The sequence below is a fragment of the Tachypleus tridentatus genome, chromosome 13 (assembly GCF_004210375.1).
Source record: "Tachypleus tridentatus isolate NWPU-2018 chromosome 13, ASM421037v1, whole genome shotgun sequence".
NCBI classification, from domain to species: Eukaryota; Metazoa; Arthropoda; class Merostomata; order Xiphosura; family Limulidae; genus Tachypleus; species Tachypleus tridentatus.
This window is the reverse complement of record NC_134837.1, coordinates 79,733,658-79,752,380: the sequence shown is the minus strand read 5'-3', so window position 1 is coordinate 79,752,380 and position 18,723 is coordinate 79,733,658. Positions and strand designations below refer to the sequence as shown.

The 18,723-nt window shown below is 34.3% G+C and overlaps 1 protein-coding gene across 5 annotated transcripts in view; it reads right to left on the bottom strand.

Annotated features, from left to right (window-relative positions):
* The window catches only part of LOC143240423 (ubiquitin carboxyl-terminal hydrolase 9X-like), a 147,666-nt gene that overhangs the window by 75,505 nt on the left and 53,438 nt on the right, over positions 1–18,723 (bottom strand). For all 5 annotated transcript variants that reach the window (XM_076482835.1, XM_076482838.1, XM_076482839.1 and 2 more), the window contains exons 11-16: positions 14,592–14,786; positions 12,543–12,641; positions 10,356–10,463; positions 7,256–7,523; positions 5,944–6,031; positions 5,505–5,556 (exon numbers count right to left, since the gene is read on the bottom strand). In XM_076482835.1, coding sequence (XP_076338950.1) covers positions 5,505–5,556; positions 5,944–6,031; positions 7,256–7,523; positions 10,356–10,463; positions 12,543–12,641; positions 14,592–14,786 — 810 coding nt within the window. The remainder of the gene's footprint in view (positions 1–5,504; positions 5,557–5,943; positions 6,032–7,255; positions 7,524–10,355; positions 10,464–12,542; positions 12,642–14,591; positions 14,787–18,723) is intronic.

The window sequence follows — 18,723 nt, the reverse complement described above, 5'->3', positions numbered from 1 at the left end:
TGGAAAAGTTTGTTATCACATTGCTCACTCCAAGTTGACTACCAACTGGCACAGAGCCAAGCCTTGATTACAGGACCATAGTCCATGTATGAAACAGGCATGGTAGTAATAGCATAGTGCCAGAGAAAACAGACTTAGCTGTAGTGTCAGCAAGTTCATTCCCATGAATACCAATGCAGCCTGGTATTCAGAAAAAACTGGATAGAAGTAGATGATAAAGAAAATTGGGTCAATCTTTTTTTAAATATTGACAGAACAGGGTGAAAACTGATGTGAAGCAATTCCAGAGCCAGTAGAGAGCTAAGCAAATCATTACAAATAGTACATATTATGTACTGCATAGCTTCTAAGTGATCCAGGGCAAGAGAAATGGTGCACAATGCAACAGAGAACACAAAAACTGTAGAGGGGTTCTGTGTACAACCATCAAACCATGGCAGAGCCCACAGAGGCATCTGATTTCAAATAATCCATATAAATAGGAATGGAAGGATGGTGCAAAAGAAGTTCAGCAAATACAAGGCAATACTTCTAATCAGGAGTATCTGCCTTCTTCAAATGATTCAAAAGAAGGTCACATTTGGGGATGATAATTAGCCATGGTGGGATGGGCTGATCAGTGGATACAGCTATGTTATCCAAGGACAGACCCAATTCATCCAACTGCATGTGAATACAAAGGCCAAAAGGAGCAATGGTGAACTGTCTGTTCTGAAAAAGCATGGCCCACTGAGTAAGGATAATACAACATCAGTTAGGAGGCTGTGGTAAAGATTGAAGTTTTGCAGCATACAGTAAAGACAGTTGCAAACAGCAGAGGTATAAAGGAGGTTCACTAGACTCAGTGTAAAAACTCTGGGTTGGAGAAATGCAAAAAAGCCCCTGTGCAGAGCCAAAGCCCCTAATGGTGAAAAGGGTCCAACATCTTCATGGCTGAGGTCCTGCCAGAGCCATACACCAGAGACCATAGTCCAGTTTCAATCAAATAAGAGCACAATATATCTGTAGCATAGAACATCAATCCACTCCCCAAGAGGTGGAAGAGAGGACACAGAGGATGTTCAGTACCCTTGTACACTTGACACATAGCTGCTTGACATGTGGAATGAAAGTCAGCTTATGGTCAAATATAAGCACCAAGAACTTTGCCTCAGGGACCATAGGAAGCATAAGTTCTTTGAAACAGAACTTAAAATCAGAGTGAACTGCAGGCAAATGGATTTACAAAAAGAAAAGGTAAAACTGTTTGCTGTGGTCCACTTCAGTAAACAAATGAGGGCATTCTGTAGCTGCTGCTCAATAAACCTCATGCTGGATGACTGACACGAGAAGTAAAAGTTGTCAACATAGAGATAACTTGCAACTGTGAGAGGGGGGTCTACTGATGGCATTAATCTTTGTAATGAAAAATGTGGCACTAAAGACACAGCCCTAAAAAGCTCCAAGTTCCTGCAAGAAAGAAAGAGAAAGGGTCAAACTCTCATGGATTTGGAATTGCCTGTCCCATTAAAAAAATGTTTAATAGGAATGGATAAATGGCCATGCAACCCATATGAATGGAGATCTCATAGGATGCCATACTTCCACATAGTATCATAAGTTTTCTCATGGTAAAAAAAAGATACAAATACAAGACATCACTTGAGAAAGGCTTCTCTGATGTTTCAAGTTGAATAAGGTGGTCCATGGTAGAGCACTGTTGTTGGAACTCATATTTGGTGGGTGAGAGATTGTTTGATTCACGGAACCAAACATGATGAGCATTAACTATCTTCTCCAAGGCCTTACAGAGACAGTTCCTCAAAGCAATGGGGCAACAGTTTGAAGGAAACTTGGGATCCTTCCCAGGCTTAGAGAAAGGAAGAACAATAGCACAGTGCTAAGCATCAGGAAAAACAAACATTCTCCTGCCAGATCTGGTTAAATACAACCAGAAGAATAGCAAGAGAGGCAGGAGAGATATGGACAGCATCTCATACTGAATATCATCAGGTCCAACTGATGTACTGCTAGACTGATGAAGAGCAAGCTTGAGTTCCACCAGTGTAAATGGGCAGTTATACTCATAAAGATGACATGCCCGAAAGGAAAGAGACAATCACTCTGCCTGAGTCTTTATGACTAAGAAGGTGGGGGATGGAGCAATTTTCTGGCCATCAGAGAGCAAGATCGAAAGGGGGACGAAAGTATACTGCCCACTGACCTTCCGAATCCGGTCTCATATGACTTTGGAACTGGTGGTAGAAGAGGTGCTAGCTGTAAACCTAATCCAAAATTCCTTCTGGCTTTGACATCTTACCTGCTGAGCACATGCACGAATCTGCTGGAAAGCAAGGCAGTTTGAAAATGTGGGATATCTAAGAAAGGTACCACAGGCCCGTTTTTGAGCCTTTCATTCCATGTGGAAGGCAGGATTCCACCATGGACGAGAATACCATGGAAAATGAGTCAAGGTATTAGGAAATGATTGAGTAGCTGCTTGTATAATACAGTCAGTCACTGCTGCCACACAGTCATCCATTGATGGCTTACATTGGAAGGATCATGTTCTTTGAGAGCAATGAAAGAAGGCCAGTTGGCCTGGTACAGTTTCCACCTAAGAAGATGTGTCAGGTGGCATCAACCACAGTCAGTCTTTCACAAAATTACAGGAAAATGATCACTACCCCATGGGTCTCTATCAACCCTCCAAGAAAAGTGAGTAAAATGTGAAGGAGAGCAAACACAGTGATCAATAGCAGTAAATCACTGACTAGGTGCATGAAAATAAGTATAAACACCAATACTGAAGAAAGAAAGGTCATGATACGATAGCATACACTCTACAGAGCTATCCTTACCACCAATATCCGTACTCCGCATAGGAGATTACGTCCATTAAAAAGGAAAATGGTAACTGTTCAGCAAGAGCATCAAGATCTGATTAATCATAGGTTTCTCCAGAAAAGAGAGAGAATAGTAAGTGATAGTACAACCCAAGGAAACACGAATGACTATGGTCTCCAAGGGTGTGTCGAGTGGCAAAGACAGGGTGGGCACATGCTGATCAATCAACAGTGCAACCCCTTCATGCACTCGTCCATCAAACAGCCTGTCATTTCTGTACAAAGAAAACTGCCAAAATGTGAGTATAGTGGCAGGTTTCATACATGTTTGCTGTAAGGAAAGACACACAGAATGATAAGAATCAATAAGCACCTTAATGTCATCTAAATTAGAACAGAAACCTTGTCAGTTCCACTGTACCAATGTAGCAGAGGGCCATTCTGTTTTCAACCACATCTTTTCTCTTTATTCTCTCTTTAGAAGAAAGAGATCTGTCAACCTCCACGAATTCTGCCCTGGGTTTGCATCTGGGAATCGAAGAAGATGGACCTGAGTACACACTAGAAGCCAAAGCCAAAAGAAGTAGACTCAGGGAGTCATTGGAAGGAGTGGTGGGGATAAAGATAGCTGTTGACATTGACTCATGAACTCTCTTAACCCTGGAGGGCAAAATGAATCTTCAAACAACTCTGTCAGAGACATGGAGAGATCTGTCTGCACTCCCACTGTAGCAGTGGAATGGAGTGTAGCAGTATACATCTGAGATATAGCGGTGAACAATAACTTTCGAGCTTTAGAGTAAGAAGTGTTGTGAACCATTTTCAAATGCTGTACCTATTTTTCCTCCTCTCACCTAGAGCATGAATGAAAGTAAGATGGGTGAAAGCCATTACAATTAACACAATGAGGGTCCATTTCACACTTTTAGGCATCATGGTCCTTGTCATTACAATGAAAGCATGTCAAGGAACCACAACATGATGTCTCTGAGTTGCTCAACCGCTGACATTGGAAACATCCGAGAGGGTTTGGAATATACGGTTGTACTTTGGAATTTAGATAACCTGCTTTGATGGTAGCAGGTTGATATGATGTTGTAAATGCAAAAATTAGAACACTGGTAGGCATCATAATTCCATCTTTACGAGTGGAAAAGCCCCTCTAGTCTCTTCTGGATAAAAAGGGAGACATTTGCCCTAAAGATCTGTCTGATAAAGAATGTAATATCATTATATGAGGTACAGATATTGAAGCAGTTGAAGATTGCTGTTCAGAAATCTTCATGACATGGTCATTTACCTATGATCTGTTTTTTCACTATTTTATTTTTATCTGGGGGATCAATAATAAAGAAAGAATATTTTGGTGCTCACTGACCCAACCCTCCATGAAGCCCTATGAAGGGACCCACTACAATGCCAAACAAGGACGTAGCAATACTAAGCTTTCATAAGCATTACACCCAAACACCAGCATCAGACAGTCTCCACAACACATGTTGAGAACATCCAACACTGGTACTTGGTTGACCCTAGCCCAAATGGATCAGCTGATTGATCCTGGGGAAGGGGAAAGGAGGTACCCCAAGACTGCCTATCTACAAGAATTCAAGGCAAAACTGGTGTTTTATGGTTGGACAAATCAACCACTAAGATCCTCTTCTCCCTTTCATAGGTCGCCACGCACAGCAAACACGTGGGTGAATGCTGTGTGTGGCGACCAGTTCTGGTTCTGTTCTTTCAGTATACCTCCTCTGGGAGGTCCCCCTCACCACATACAGAAGTCCACACTGAGGGACCAAACTAAAACCTCCAAGGTTTAGATGCAACAGTTCCTACAGTTTTATAAAATAAGTAATATGTTCATACATTAGATAATATTTAATAAGTGTGTAACAGGAAAGATGTTAATCTTGACTTCTGGACCAGTCAGCTGTATCTGTATCAAATAAGTGTCTAAAGGAATCAGCAAAAAATAGCCTGTTTTGATAATTACATGAGGACACTGTTATTCACATGTAGATATTAAACTACTTTTAAGCTATTCTAAAATAAACATTTTGCTAACTTTATTACATAAAAAACTATAACCATTAAAAACCTAAAATTTCAACCACAAACATAACGCTGACATATTTGAACTAGTATAGTATTATAAAAGTCCAAATACATTCCCCAGCCCAGTGAAATAAAACAAAACAAATACTAGAAATATGTCACTAATACTTCACAACTATACTTACTATTCCACATTTTTGCCAATGCATACGAAAAAGTATAGAAACTGTTACCATCTTAAAATTGCAAAATTGTTTTTACATGCCATACTTCTAGATTTATGTTTTCCTATGCTTACACATATTCATGGAGGTTTTGCTATTACTGATCACAGCAGGTAATAAAACTTAATAATGCTTAAAATTAAAGATTTTACAATCTCAGTATTCTTGCACTACAATGGTTGAAATCTTTATAATATTATTAAGAAATGATATGCAATTTTTACCCTCCAAATTAGGTTCCACAAAAATTATTTATGACTGAAACCAGCATTTAAAAAAAATTAGTCACATAATATGATCTGCAATTAATTTTAATTTTTAATGTATTACTGTAATGTTCAATAATAAAAATTTAAGTAGAATAAAACATTAAAATTCAGTAAATTTCAGTCCTAACCTGTTTTGCCTGGGGTGCACAGAGCCATAACTGTCCATCTTTCAACAAGAACCTACCATCAAAATATAAAATAGCAAATCACACAGAAATTTTTATTTTTTCTGTAAATAATAATAATGCAAAATGCTCTGTCGTAGATTCTGTGTTATGTTAATCCATAAATTGTGCAATATATTTTATCATTTAAAAAAAACAACAACAAGAGAATGTTACAAGAACAGTTTGAGAAAAAAACATACTGTAACTGATCCCAAGCTCATTGCTCAAATATCAATCATTTCATCTGCAATACCTTTAAGCCATAAGCCTAAAATCAGTACATCAAAATTGGATTAAAAAGACAAAAGCAAAGATAATTTTTTTAAATGACCTGCCTAACTGCAGGATGAATTAGCAACACACAAAACCTTTAAAATGAATATATTTCTCTCTAACTCACCTAAGGAAGTTGAGCCGTTCTTGGACTTGCTGTGCATGAGTATAGCGACTGTCTAGAGAAAGTGCATTGGGATCAAGTTCTGGATATTCTGAAAAATTAAGGTTTACAGTGCTTTATTTTAGTTTTAAAAAAATGTCTAAAGAGATTTTTTAACAGTCAGCCCAAAACAACCACTTCTGTAAATTATGGAAGTATTTTAAAAATATACCATATTTCAAGTTATAGTCTAATAATTTCATACAGGTTATTCACCTTTTGCACTCTTCCATTAATGACCCTGAAAAATTAAATGTAAAAACCTCTTTTTGAGCCATCATTCAAATGTTGAGAGGTTTCTCAAGTCTGCCTAAAATGTAGGCAAGTTATGCAGAATTATTCAACATTTTTTTGAATTAAATACATTTTAGAATCCTCTTAACAAATAAAAATTATGAGGAATAGCAGTTTTAACATTGGTCAATCATGAAATGGGCCTTAGAGAAGTTTTATGTAAATGAACAAAAAAAGAATATGAGCATAAACTACAATAACACTATAGACACTGGAGAAATCTTCACTTTACACCTCTATCAATATTCCTGTTATATAATTTGTTGTTCTGCATTGCAAAAACCAACAACAATAGCACTAATAGATAAAAGAGCTTAGAACTTTTGAACTGCTAACTGTGGTTTCACATCAGTGATGAAATTATAAGTTCAAACCAGCACAATTCACATTACGATTGTGAAAAGTATAACCAGTTCTAAAGCAAGTCTCACTAGAAATCACAAACTTACTGAACATTATGAGAATTCTCCCAGTGATAATTCAAAAATTACCAATGATTTATGGTGTTCAAAGCAGACAATTTTAGTGATGTATTTCCTTCAGAAATCAGCTGAATAGGCCAAAATTCAAGATTATGACAATTTATAAGATGTTAAACACCAGTAACTTTGATACTTTTTATATATATATAATTTTCAAGCACAAAATTTTGGTGTTACCTTTCAATCAAAATAAATAATTATTTTACCAAATTAAAAATACATTTTACAATTTCTAATTAGCTATTAAAGTAAGTGAACATGCCTATTGTTCATCTTTCATTATCTTGAAATACGATAAGTGTATATGACACTAACAGTAAAATACTCCTTTTAACTAAAAAAACATATAGGGTAGAAAGTGCAAAAGGATAATAATAAAGAAGCAACTATTACTATGAATAGCAATTTATGTTAACAGCCTAATCACTTGAAATTAAAAATAGCAATAAACTACAACTAATTTCAACACATTCAAGGTAAACATTTCAAAAGACACTTACCCTTAGCCAGAGCTCGGGCTGTGTTCATATATGTGGTGAGATTATCAGCCACTAAAATGACTAGAGAATGATGTTGCTGCAACCTGTTGATAACTTCATGACGATAAAACATTTGAGGTAAGCGCTGAGCATGGTTACAGTTGGGGGGAGCCTCGGAATACAAGCAACAGATTTCCCGTATTTGCTTCAATGCTGGTATAACCCATCGATCTGCCCTTAATTCCTCTACACACCGGTCCAGCCAGTAAGTTTTCTGTGCATCTCTTTCCTGAAATTCATCACAAGAAAAGACATGGTTTTCATGCTAAATATCTCATAGTTATGACTGAAACCTGCTAATATCTATTGTTGAAAATCAATATTCAACTAAAATTCATAAAATCAAAGCATTATTATTAATCACACCTAGTTATATTTGTAACAATAATGATAATGAAAAAAAAAAAATTTTCACTATTTAACAAATATGAATAAAAGTATTGTTAACATTTTATACTAACTACATCATAAAATGACCACATGTAATATATCTTTTGTAATAAAATGTGTATCACAATAATTTTAATATGTAGTATCATGAGCAATAAAGTTACAAAAATATGTTTGTACAAAAAACAAAGCTTTCAAATGTGGTATATTTTAATCATGTCCATTCTTTGCCAACAGTAAGCATTAAAAACTTTTCAGAACATCAGTTAGAGTACCTAGTTCTTTACAGTTGAATTAAACATAATTAAAGAAAAGTGTAAACCAAAATGTAGTTCTACACAAAATCTCACAAAAGTCATAAACATAATACTATTAAATCACCCTTGGTCTAATACAATATACTCTTAATGGTCATAAATGAGTCATTTTGTTTTGTAAATAATAACCTACATAATTTTTCATTACACATAGTTCTGGGCAGTCTTATTGATTACAATGTATTAAAACTGATTTCAACACTACTTTTAATTAATTTTAGCACTTACAAAGGTTATTTTGCATTTTTAGTAAACTACATGGATTTATAACTAATCAAATCTTCCACCAAACCAAAACTACAGAAATTTTTGAAGCACCAACAAAAATAATGTTAACTGTGGTAGGGCAGGAAAATTACAGCAGCAACTGCTTCCAGATCTTTCAAAATGCCATGGTGCTCTCAGAAAAACACTAACATCTACAGCCACAATGGCTACCCTCTGACCATTGTGCCCTCATAATCTAAGCTTGTATTGTGTACCAAACTAAAGAGAAAACTACTGAGGTTCACAAACACTGGATTTGCAGCCTAAGAAAGTAACTTGTTGCAAATAACATATCGCATAAAATGTATGTAGTGAAAAGAGTGAAGTTTTTGTTTGCTCAGCAATAAAATATTCACATAATTTGCCGAGCCAAACCATCCCATAGACTCTTAGCAGTCGCAAACAATTCAAGATGGTGCTCAAACAGCAAACCCACAGAGGTTATACAAAGATTCACAGTTACAGCAGAAAGTGACGATCAAAGTCAGCATGTATATATGCTGGTCAAAGTGAAGTGCAAAATTATATTATACTCATTCCATAAAAGATGCTGTGGTGGCCAAGGGCCAGAAATTGGAATATTTCTTTCCATTGGTAAATATGAAGATTACATCCCACTTTTTTTTAGAAAATGAAAAGAAAAAAGGATATATCAATGATTCAACATGAAACATTTAATGTGCAATTCCACCAAAGGCTTAAACCCATTACATTAGCTAGCTATTGTAAATATTACTGAATTACAAGTAGCAAGTTGCACAATGGAATGTGTGATAAAGTGTGATCTAATGATTATGATTATGTTCTACACTGTAGTGAATGTCTAGTTTAACACATTAGCTCCCACATGGCCCACGTGACCAGCTGGTGAGTCATGCTCTATTGTCTTTTTAAAAAGCTATTTATTGGCTGGGACATAAAGGCTGAATATACACTCTTCCCAAAAAAATGAATTGTAAAATGAATAGTGAGATCCTGAAAAGTATCTGCAAAATAGACTTGGGAGTCAATGTGTTAATGTTTATTAGCACTAACCTACATTTGAAATTATGTAAAAAAAAAAAACTAGTAGTAGTATTATTTGGAAATAGAATGTGGTTCTTTTTTATATATCTTTTTTTTTTTATCTACATATCTCTGTCAAGGTTTTCAAAGGGTTGCTGTTTGGAGACTGTGTCACCAATTTTCATCAATTTTGATTATATAGTCAGACATGTTGAAATTGAATTTTGTTGGTAGACATTAGGCCCTTAAACTTCTCTTCCTCCCAGGGAATTTACCTGTTCATTCTTAAAGTTAGATAAAGCAATAAAGGGATAGAAGTACATAAAGGTTGTATACAATTATTAGGTTAAAGTCATTTGGGGCCAGGAGGGGAAAAAAGCTAGAAATCTTCTAAAGCACCCATTCTCTTATGTGCAAGCCTAATCTTTATTTAAGTTGGATAAATTAGTGATTGATAGAAATACCTGAAATTTGTTTATGATTTGCAAGGTCAACAGAGCTCAAATCCTGGACTCTGTTAAAATGTTTCTCCTCCTAGAGATCTTGTTTGATCCTTCTCAAAGTTAGAAAAATAACAAGTGGAGAGGGGTGCCTAAAATCTGAATATAATTTTCAGGTCAAACATCATTTAGCTAATAATTATGCACCCGATGAACTTAATCTAGAAAGATAGGCCAGTTTCCCAAACCCCCAGTGAAAATTATTAATACCATACTTATTAAACTAACTGGGAAAATCATTTCTATCCCATTAACATAAATGTGTACTATGACCTTAGTGCTTTTCAGCAAATTTTCTTTTGGTCTTGCTGCCCTTGAAAATCCAAAAGTCAAATGGTCTTGCCCTAAAAATGATGAATTTCCTGGCCTGCAGTGATGGTACTCAACTAATGATTATAACGTATAGTTTTCTAGTATAAAACTTTCACACTTTTAAATTCATAATACAAAACAAAGTTTTACAACAAATTTTCAAGCTGAGATTAATAATTAAAATCAATACTTTTGTTTAAAATAAAAATATACAAATGTAATATCAGTTATAAATAGATGATGAATTGGTAGTTCCAATTTCATATTTACCTGTGAACAGCTATAATCAAGGATTTTCACATGGGCAGTTAATGCTTGATCCATAATATCTGTGGGTACATCATCACTGTGGGCAAGGTTCCATAAAAGATTAAGAACCTGTAGAAACATAGGAATAGCACATACTGGTCTAAATGATTGCAAAAACATATTTAAGATACTCAGAGACAAAAAAAAAAAAAAAAAAGAGAGAGAGAGAGAGAGAGAAACATAAAAGCAACAATGGATTAAATGTTGTATTTACTTTAAAAAAATCAAAAGTGTCTTTTTACATTTCTGGCTTGTTTACTTACGGGTATTCATACAGAAGATCCTTTACATTTTATGTTTTGTATTATTTATTGATCATTTACCATTTCTTTTTTAAAAACACAACACTCATATTCAAAAAAAGCAAAAACAATCAGCATAATACAGTGGATGAAAGTCCAACAATATACAGTGCATGTTTGTTACATATTCTAGTTTTTATGTTGTTCAATTACTGATGCAATATATGAAAATCCCATGTGTTTTCATCTCTATTTCAATATACTATTAAATTTTCAGTCATTCTAATATGCAAAGTTTTCACATAACTCATAAATCAAAAATGTCATTAAAATTCTTTCATGCTAGTTGCTTATGTTTTTTGTTATTCTCTTTAGGTAACAGTAACACCTGGTTTCCTCATGGAAAGTATAATTATAATGATGTACATTTTGCAATAATAATAACAGCAATGTCATACAATGGTAAGTCAGGTGATGCCTCAAGGTTATGACCTCTCAAGTTTTAATGAGAATATGACAAGTCATGTAGGTAACACCAGTCAGTCAAGTTAAATGTAACACTATCATTTTATAACATTATCCTTCAAGTAAGACATGTTAAACTTAAATGGTCTGGTATATGATAATAACGAATTAAGAGTAGATACAAAACGGCTTATGATCCAATAAAAGTGTGTCCAGCATCCTATCAATATACACACTGTGTTTGTGGTATAAACCAAGAATTGTTCATTGTGTCCCATTTATTTTTTTTAATTTTCACACTCTCAGCTAGTTTCAGAGAAATACAAAACTATTTTGTAATAAATGCTTTGCTGAATTTCCTATTATTTAGCAGACCTATCCTATCAACCAAACAAAAATTACTTTCACCTGACAAATATAATGTTCCATCTTTAATAGATTCTGGTTTCTGTTAATATCCTTGTATTACAAATTCAAATGATTATCAATATCTCTTTACTGTTTCATATTAAGACATTCCATTCCTGTTCTCTGTTTACAATCTTAACAATCAAAGGAGCATCACTCAACATATGAAATATCGAAATAACAACCATTTTTATATCAAGTTACTCAAGTGATGACAGTAAAACTAAACAACAACATTATTATGACCAGTAACAGCTTAACTACATCCTACACAGAAATTTAGGCTGTGCCCCCTTCTCATACTAGAACCATCAGGAGTTTGCCATCTTGACAATCACATATGCTACCTATACATAACAGTGGACCTGAACAAATAGTACCAAGTTTCAACTCTTGACATTCATTTGTAGTATGTTTTACAGCTCTAGTTTAAAAGCTCTGTGTCCATCATCCTTTTAACAACTAGAGGAAAGATTCATACTTAAGCTGCAATAGATCATTGTCTTTTTGCATTTTCTTGTGACAATGTGTTTAACTTTCTTCACTAACTTTGATGCATGAAGGGTAGCTGGTTCTGTTTCTTTCTACTGCTGGAATCATGCCTAAGCTTTGCTGATACAATCTAATATTACACATATACTTTTCTATGAAATAAGAACGTTTTATACTATTGTCGTTTTATAATCATGTGATAGAACTTTATGTTGAAAAGACCTGTAATCCTACCAGAAATGGTTACTTTTAAGCCCCATCTATATTGGAAAATCACTACATTTCAATTGAATGATAACAAGATGGTGAGGCTATTAACATGTATGGCCATAAGGTACAAGACCAGTTAGAGTCAAAGTGAATGGATATGTAAAATATTACATCAGATTGTGAACAAATTCCAGAGAATTAAGCCATAAGAAATCAAAAAATATTCAATGTGATTGACTGGATTTTAACTTTTAAAAAGAATTTATTTAATGTTTATTTTTCAGGTGTTCAAAATGTACAAATACCCAAGATATACACTAAAATGCCATACCTTGTGAGCCATAAGTCCATCTTTGTCATCTTCTGCCAACCTTCGGATCAGCTCTAAAAGTTTTTCTCTTTGTTTTTTAGTAGCATTGGTCCAACTTGCCTGAAACAATAAATAATACTTAACTTTGTTTTATTTACCAGCAGAATGTATTTTTGAAAAACAAACAAACAATTCGAGTATATACTAAAAATTACTGTTTATTTTGTAATAATGCCACACTGGGCTACTTTCTGCATCTACCAAATTTTAGTGTTGTGAGTCTGTGAACTTACAGCTGTCTTACCAGGGAACTACTACAACAAAAACTCTACCTGTTAAAAATGAGACAGAAACTAATTTTTAATGCAAAGTTCATATTTCAAAATATTAAATATTCTATGTAGCAGAAATACTTAATATCTTCATGAACAAACTCAGCAAATAAAAGAAGCATGATAAATTTTATAAAGTTACATTTAAGTCGAGAACACAGTGACAAACTATCTTACCTAAAAACATACAATCATTCAACATTTTTATTCTTCAAATAAGAAGAAATTAAATCACAAATAAGCTTTTAGTCATGACAAAAAGGGTTTATTTTTCACCAAAACACATTTTGAAATACCGAATAAGGTGGGGAATTCTGTATGTTTTGGTGTGATAATGGAAATGGAAATTTAATATAAAAACAAGACTACGAGATTCTTCAAAAAAGAGGTTCCCAAACTGTGGTATATGGTAGTCCACAAGCTTCTTTCTAGTGGTTTGTGGTAAGGTTTGATAAATAACAGAAAGGAAGAGTTTGTAGATCTCAGCTCAAACTTAACACGAGATCTTGATAATTCAGTCATATATACTGGTACAATACCTACAAGTAAAAAAGCCTAAAACTCTATGTTACAGATTTTGAGTTAAAGTACAGAAATGTATTCTTTAACTGCACATTTTCATCCACTGTAAAGTAATGACCTCCCTACTGGTTTCTCTATAAAAGAATAGTCCTTGTTGGAGCTTTCTTGTGATGAAACAATAAGGTCAGATTTTAAATATATTCACTATTAGTTTTGAATGCAATAAACTGGAGAATATCCAAAACTTGCAGACAAAGCAGTTCATTTTCTGATGACATATGATACTACTTTCCTCTGTGAGATGGAATTTTCAACACTTGTGACTCTGAATTATGACTGTTCATAATGAATGCTGAACCTGACTTCAGGCTAAAGCTGGTGAATATTACATCAACATCAGATATTCCAGCTCACAAAAACCCATCACATTAAAACATAAAAAAGTAATTTTGTAGTTAATATTCATATTCTAGCTGTCCAGAGAAAAAAATACATTATTACAAAGTTGTTGGCTTGGAAAGACTATAGGTAATAATGATTTATAAAACAATTTTTAGAAAAACAAACCTTTTTATAAGATATTTCTACTGATATGAATAACAACTTATCAATAAACCTTATGTGTTAAACATTTAACAATATGGATTTTAACATTTTAAGGTTCAAGTTGTCGTGTTCTGGCCTTATTTTTATTTTGCATTTGTCAACATTCTAAAAATTTACTTGTGGAAAAAACAAGATTTCCTAGATAATTACAAGTGGAATAATGTTTACATTATGTTTTTAGGTAAAAGGAAAATGTGAACTTTCACCCCATTATGAATTTAAAGTTTAAACAGCTTTCAGCTTGATTTTAGTATACGTTTAATTACATTTGTTTTATTGGTTCATGGATGCAATTAGATTATTTTTTTTATAATGGATTTTCGATAGTGAACACTACATTTAAGAAACTGTTCTGTAAATGGAAAGAGCAATTAATTTACAAGTCAATGAGGTTCTCGCTCTGAACCAAATCCCATAAAAAGTATGGAACTTCACAAAATTTAATTTAGAAAAGTTGTTTGTGCAGTTAAAAATTATCAACTACATAAAATTAAGTATTAATAGTTTACACAAGTGTGACACATATATCATAGTTATTACCTCATATCTGTATATTTCTAAATATTTTATAAAGATACACACAAAATAAAGAATAATGTGGTGTTCTTACTCTGAAACATTCAAACAAATGGTCAAGTTGTTCCAAAGTAAAATCCCAAGCAAGTTTAGCTAGAAGATCATGAACATTCTTTACAATAGCTTCATGTTTTCCTGCTTGAGCAGCCCAGATGTCATCCAGATCTTCCAAGGTCAATGCCTTTTCTTTTATGATAAATCTTATGATTTTTTCTAGCTTCTCCACATACTGAAAGTAGATAAGTAGCTTGAATACCAAACCTTTTAAAAGAAGATACTATAAAATCAGGGCTGTTCAACTGGTGGCCTGCAGGCTGCATCCGATCAAAGATCATTGAAAGAATTACTTAAAGTTTCTATAATAAAACACATTATTTGTTTCACATTGTAAGGAAAGCAAAGTGTTGTTCGTATATTACTTGCATTATGTGGTGGACAAATATTATTTGTTCCAGAATTCAAATATAATTATACAATGTAGAATTCTAGATTATTTTATTACAAGTGACCACATTTTACAGTATGGAAAAATATTTTTGAAACAGGTATGACGTTTTGATCGCTGGTGTGATCATTTAAGTACACAAATTTTTACACAAAACTGTGCTTGAGAATGATCCCATTAATCATTGAAGATTCATATCTGTTTTAAAAAGATTCCAACTTACCGTGAAAGCTGCAACTTGTAATAAAACACTTATTCTAATAAGTAAGTAAACTAAAAACAAAACTAAGCATTTTAGAATGTTAATTAGCATTCTGCTCCACAAGTGGATTAGCAAGTTGTAATCATCCCCTCCCAAATGGTTTGAAGTTGGACAGCCCTGCTATAAACACACACTTATATATTAACAAGTTACATATTTTTAAAACTCACTATGTACACCGTCATTGTTTACAACAACACGCACAGGCCTGAGAGACTGCAGACACTAAAATTTGCATACATATTAATCAAAACAACTACATTTTTTCATGAAATTAATTAAACTTCTTATACCTATAAACTGATTTTATCCTTCCATACAGTTTTATTTCAGAGTTAAACATATTGGACGTACTCTATTATTTTGTTAAGCATTCAAAAACAGTAAAAGTATGAAGTAAATATTAATCTTATATGTATGAAAGGTTCTAAAGTGCATGCCAAAACCTTTTTTTACACAGTAACATTCAATATTTAATCAAATAATTTTATTGCAAGTGTATATCAATACACTTGACCAAAAACCTAGTTTATAATTCACAATTTTATGCTATCTAAATTTTAATTTCTTAATTTCATAAGAACACATTTAAATAAGTTATATTAATCTTAACTTCTGTGTGTTTCATGCGATGCATCTTAACTCCAATTCTTTTATTTTTGGTTTTATCTATTCCCACCTGAGCTGTCAGAAAGATCAACCAATCAGAACTCAATCTGTAGCTGGTAACAGGTCATAATATAACCACCATTAAAATCTTTCCCATCTTATCATAGCTTTGAACAAATTTACTTATATCATGTATCCTTCTTTTAATAACATGTTTATAACCAACAAAAAGAGAATTGTGTCTCCAATATTGTAACATGCTATGAGCATAAGGCATGTTTGTAATTCAGTTGGTTTGCAATTGTAATTCAATTATTTGCACAAAGCTATTTGGCAATAATAAATAGTTTATGGTGTACTCTAAAAGAAAGAGTCTAGTTGCAGCTGTAAAGCAATGAAACTAAACAAACACAGAACTAAGAAATCTATCAGCTCTGGCTATAAGAATAAATAACATGTCTAACTGTCTATTACAACATGCAGTCAATTAGTATCGAGGGATTTAAAGTTTGTTTTGTCATTTAAAATGTATTTCATTTTGGAGACATAATCAGATATGTCATGCATTACCTCTTCACCAACAGGAGAATGGTATGCTCATGTGACACATGCAACTCCCTCTATGCACCATTATCAAATTGTCACTTCAAAAAATGGCAGAACATAGAAGCACCAGAAGGGTGGGAAGTTCAAGAGATGGGAAGTACCTATCGGAAATACATTTTCAGTATAAGAAAATATAACTTCTGACAATATAGCAACATATGCACTAGCCATAGAAGTCTATCTGAATTGGGACAAGGGTAGAGATGAGAGATAGAAAAAAGGGAAATAGGCAAAAAAGAGAAGTTACCTATATATATATATAAAGCAACCACTCTACTGAATAAACCTTTGTCAGGGTGGGAAAGATGATCTTCCACAACACTGAAAACATCCAGAACATAACTATGCATGCAAATGAACAAATGTAGTGTTTATAGATTCAATGGAGGAGATACATCATACAAAAATGGAGGGATCTTGACTGGATACCACCTTGGTGATTGATATATTCCACCACTGTTAAATATTTGGAATAAATCATCACCAGATAATGTCTGGTCAGAGGTAGGATGCAATTCAAAGCCTGATGGATAGTTAGAAGATTGCGAAGACTGATATGTAAAGGCTGCTCATCAACATACCAATGACCTAATATTTCTGGGATGATTGACCCATTCACCCTAGCCCTGATGTAAACCGACGTGACTCTAGTCAAGTAGAAAAAAGCAGGACACCCACCAATGTACAAGTCTTGTCCAACCACCATTGCAAATCACTCACTAGGAAAGAAAGATGTACAACAGGAGTAGCCAAGGGATCCTGAGCAAGGTTCTAATGACAGAGCAGAGTCCAATAAGGAAATGCATATGTGAACAACCACGGAGGACAGGTGATGTCATGGAAGACCATCTCTCCAAGAACGATAGAACCTAGAGTGCAGAATGTGAAGAAGCAAACAAGGTATGATGAACTAACAATTTCATGGAAAAAAGTCAGAGAGAAGGATGTACCTGACTGAGGTAGAGCTTCTCCAATTTGATTAACCCACCTACTCGAGCAGCCATTGAAAGGAGCAGACGAATATGACTGACCAACTCCAGTTTAAAATGGGCAAGTCATTCATATAATAATGAAAATGTAGCCCTAGAACATGAAAATTAAGAGTAAAAGCCCTGCCCACCTGACAGAAGTCATAAGATGCAAAAGCAAGCATGAAAGGTAAGTTACGAAACTGATACACCATCCTGTGATGGACAAACCAGAAATATAAATGAGAACATGCTAAGATGGGAATATGAAGATAAGCATTAGAGATGTCTACCTTGGTCATCCATAAACCTGAAGAGAGAGGGTGAAAGAGGGAAGGTGAACAAAGCAACTGAAGAGGGACAAATCAATGGCAGGTTTCCTTGGGAATAGCAAATAATTGGGAGTAGAAACCTGACAACTGGTGGGGAACAGATTCAATAATCTGTTGAATGTGGAGGTCCTGAACTGCCTCTGATAGATGCTGACAAAGAAGAGGATCCCAAGGTGGAGAGAAGGAAATGTAGCAAGAAATAGGATCTCGAATCCTCCCAACAAAACTTGAAGAACCCAAACATTACTGATGAGATGACACCATTCATGGAAAAAGACTACAAATCAATCCCCTACTAAGCCAGAGACCACCAGCACTGTTGGCAATGTGATGTGCACTGTCAAAGAAAACAATGAGCTGTGGCACCTGAAAGGGGAAGAATAGGAAACCACAACAGATGCCACGCTTGACTGACTGAGATAAATGGGCTACAGATGGGAAAGAGCAGACTGTTGTTGGACCTAAGCTACCTAAGATTCAAAAGACTCTGGGGTTGTATTAAAGATGAAGCACCATAAAAATGAAGTCATACATAAATTCCGGATATAAGGTGTGGATAAATGGGCCCCTGATAAGCCTCTAAAGGTCCCAATAGAGAAGCCACATATGTAATGTCAAAGCAGAAGACAACAAATGAACAAACATGGAAGTAAGGAAAGGATGTCCCCAAAAATGCTCTCAGGATTTCTGTTAAGTGTTGTAGATAGCAGATAAATAGTGGAGAGATACTGCAAAAATATATGCAGGAGAATTGGGTATGGGTTAAACTCATAAGAGATTTGGTGTCTGCTACCCAAAATATGAGTAAAACAGAACCCAACAGCTACTGGATAAGACAAAGACAGTTTGTATGAAGATAAGCAAGGGCAGGGTGATCTGAAGCCTGTGGGGATGAAGCATCCTAATGCCATCATTTAACTGGGAGGCAAATTGTTTAGTATGGA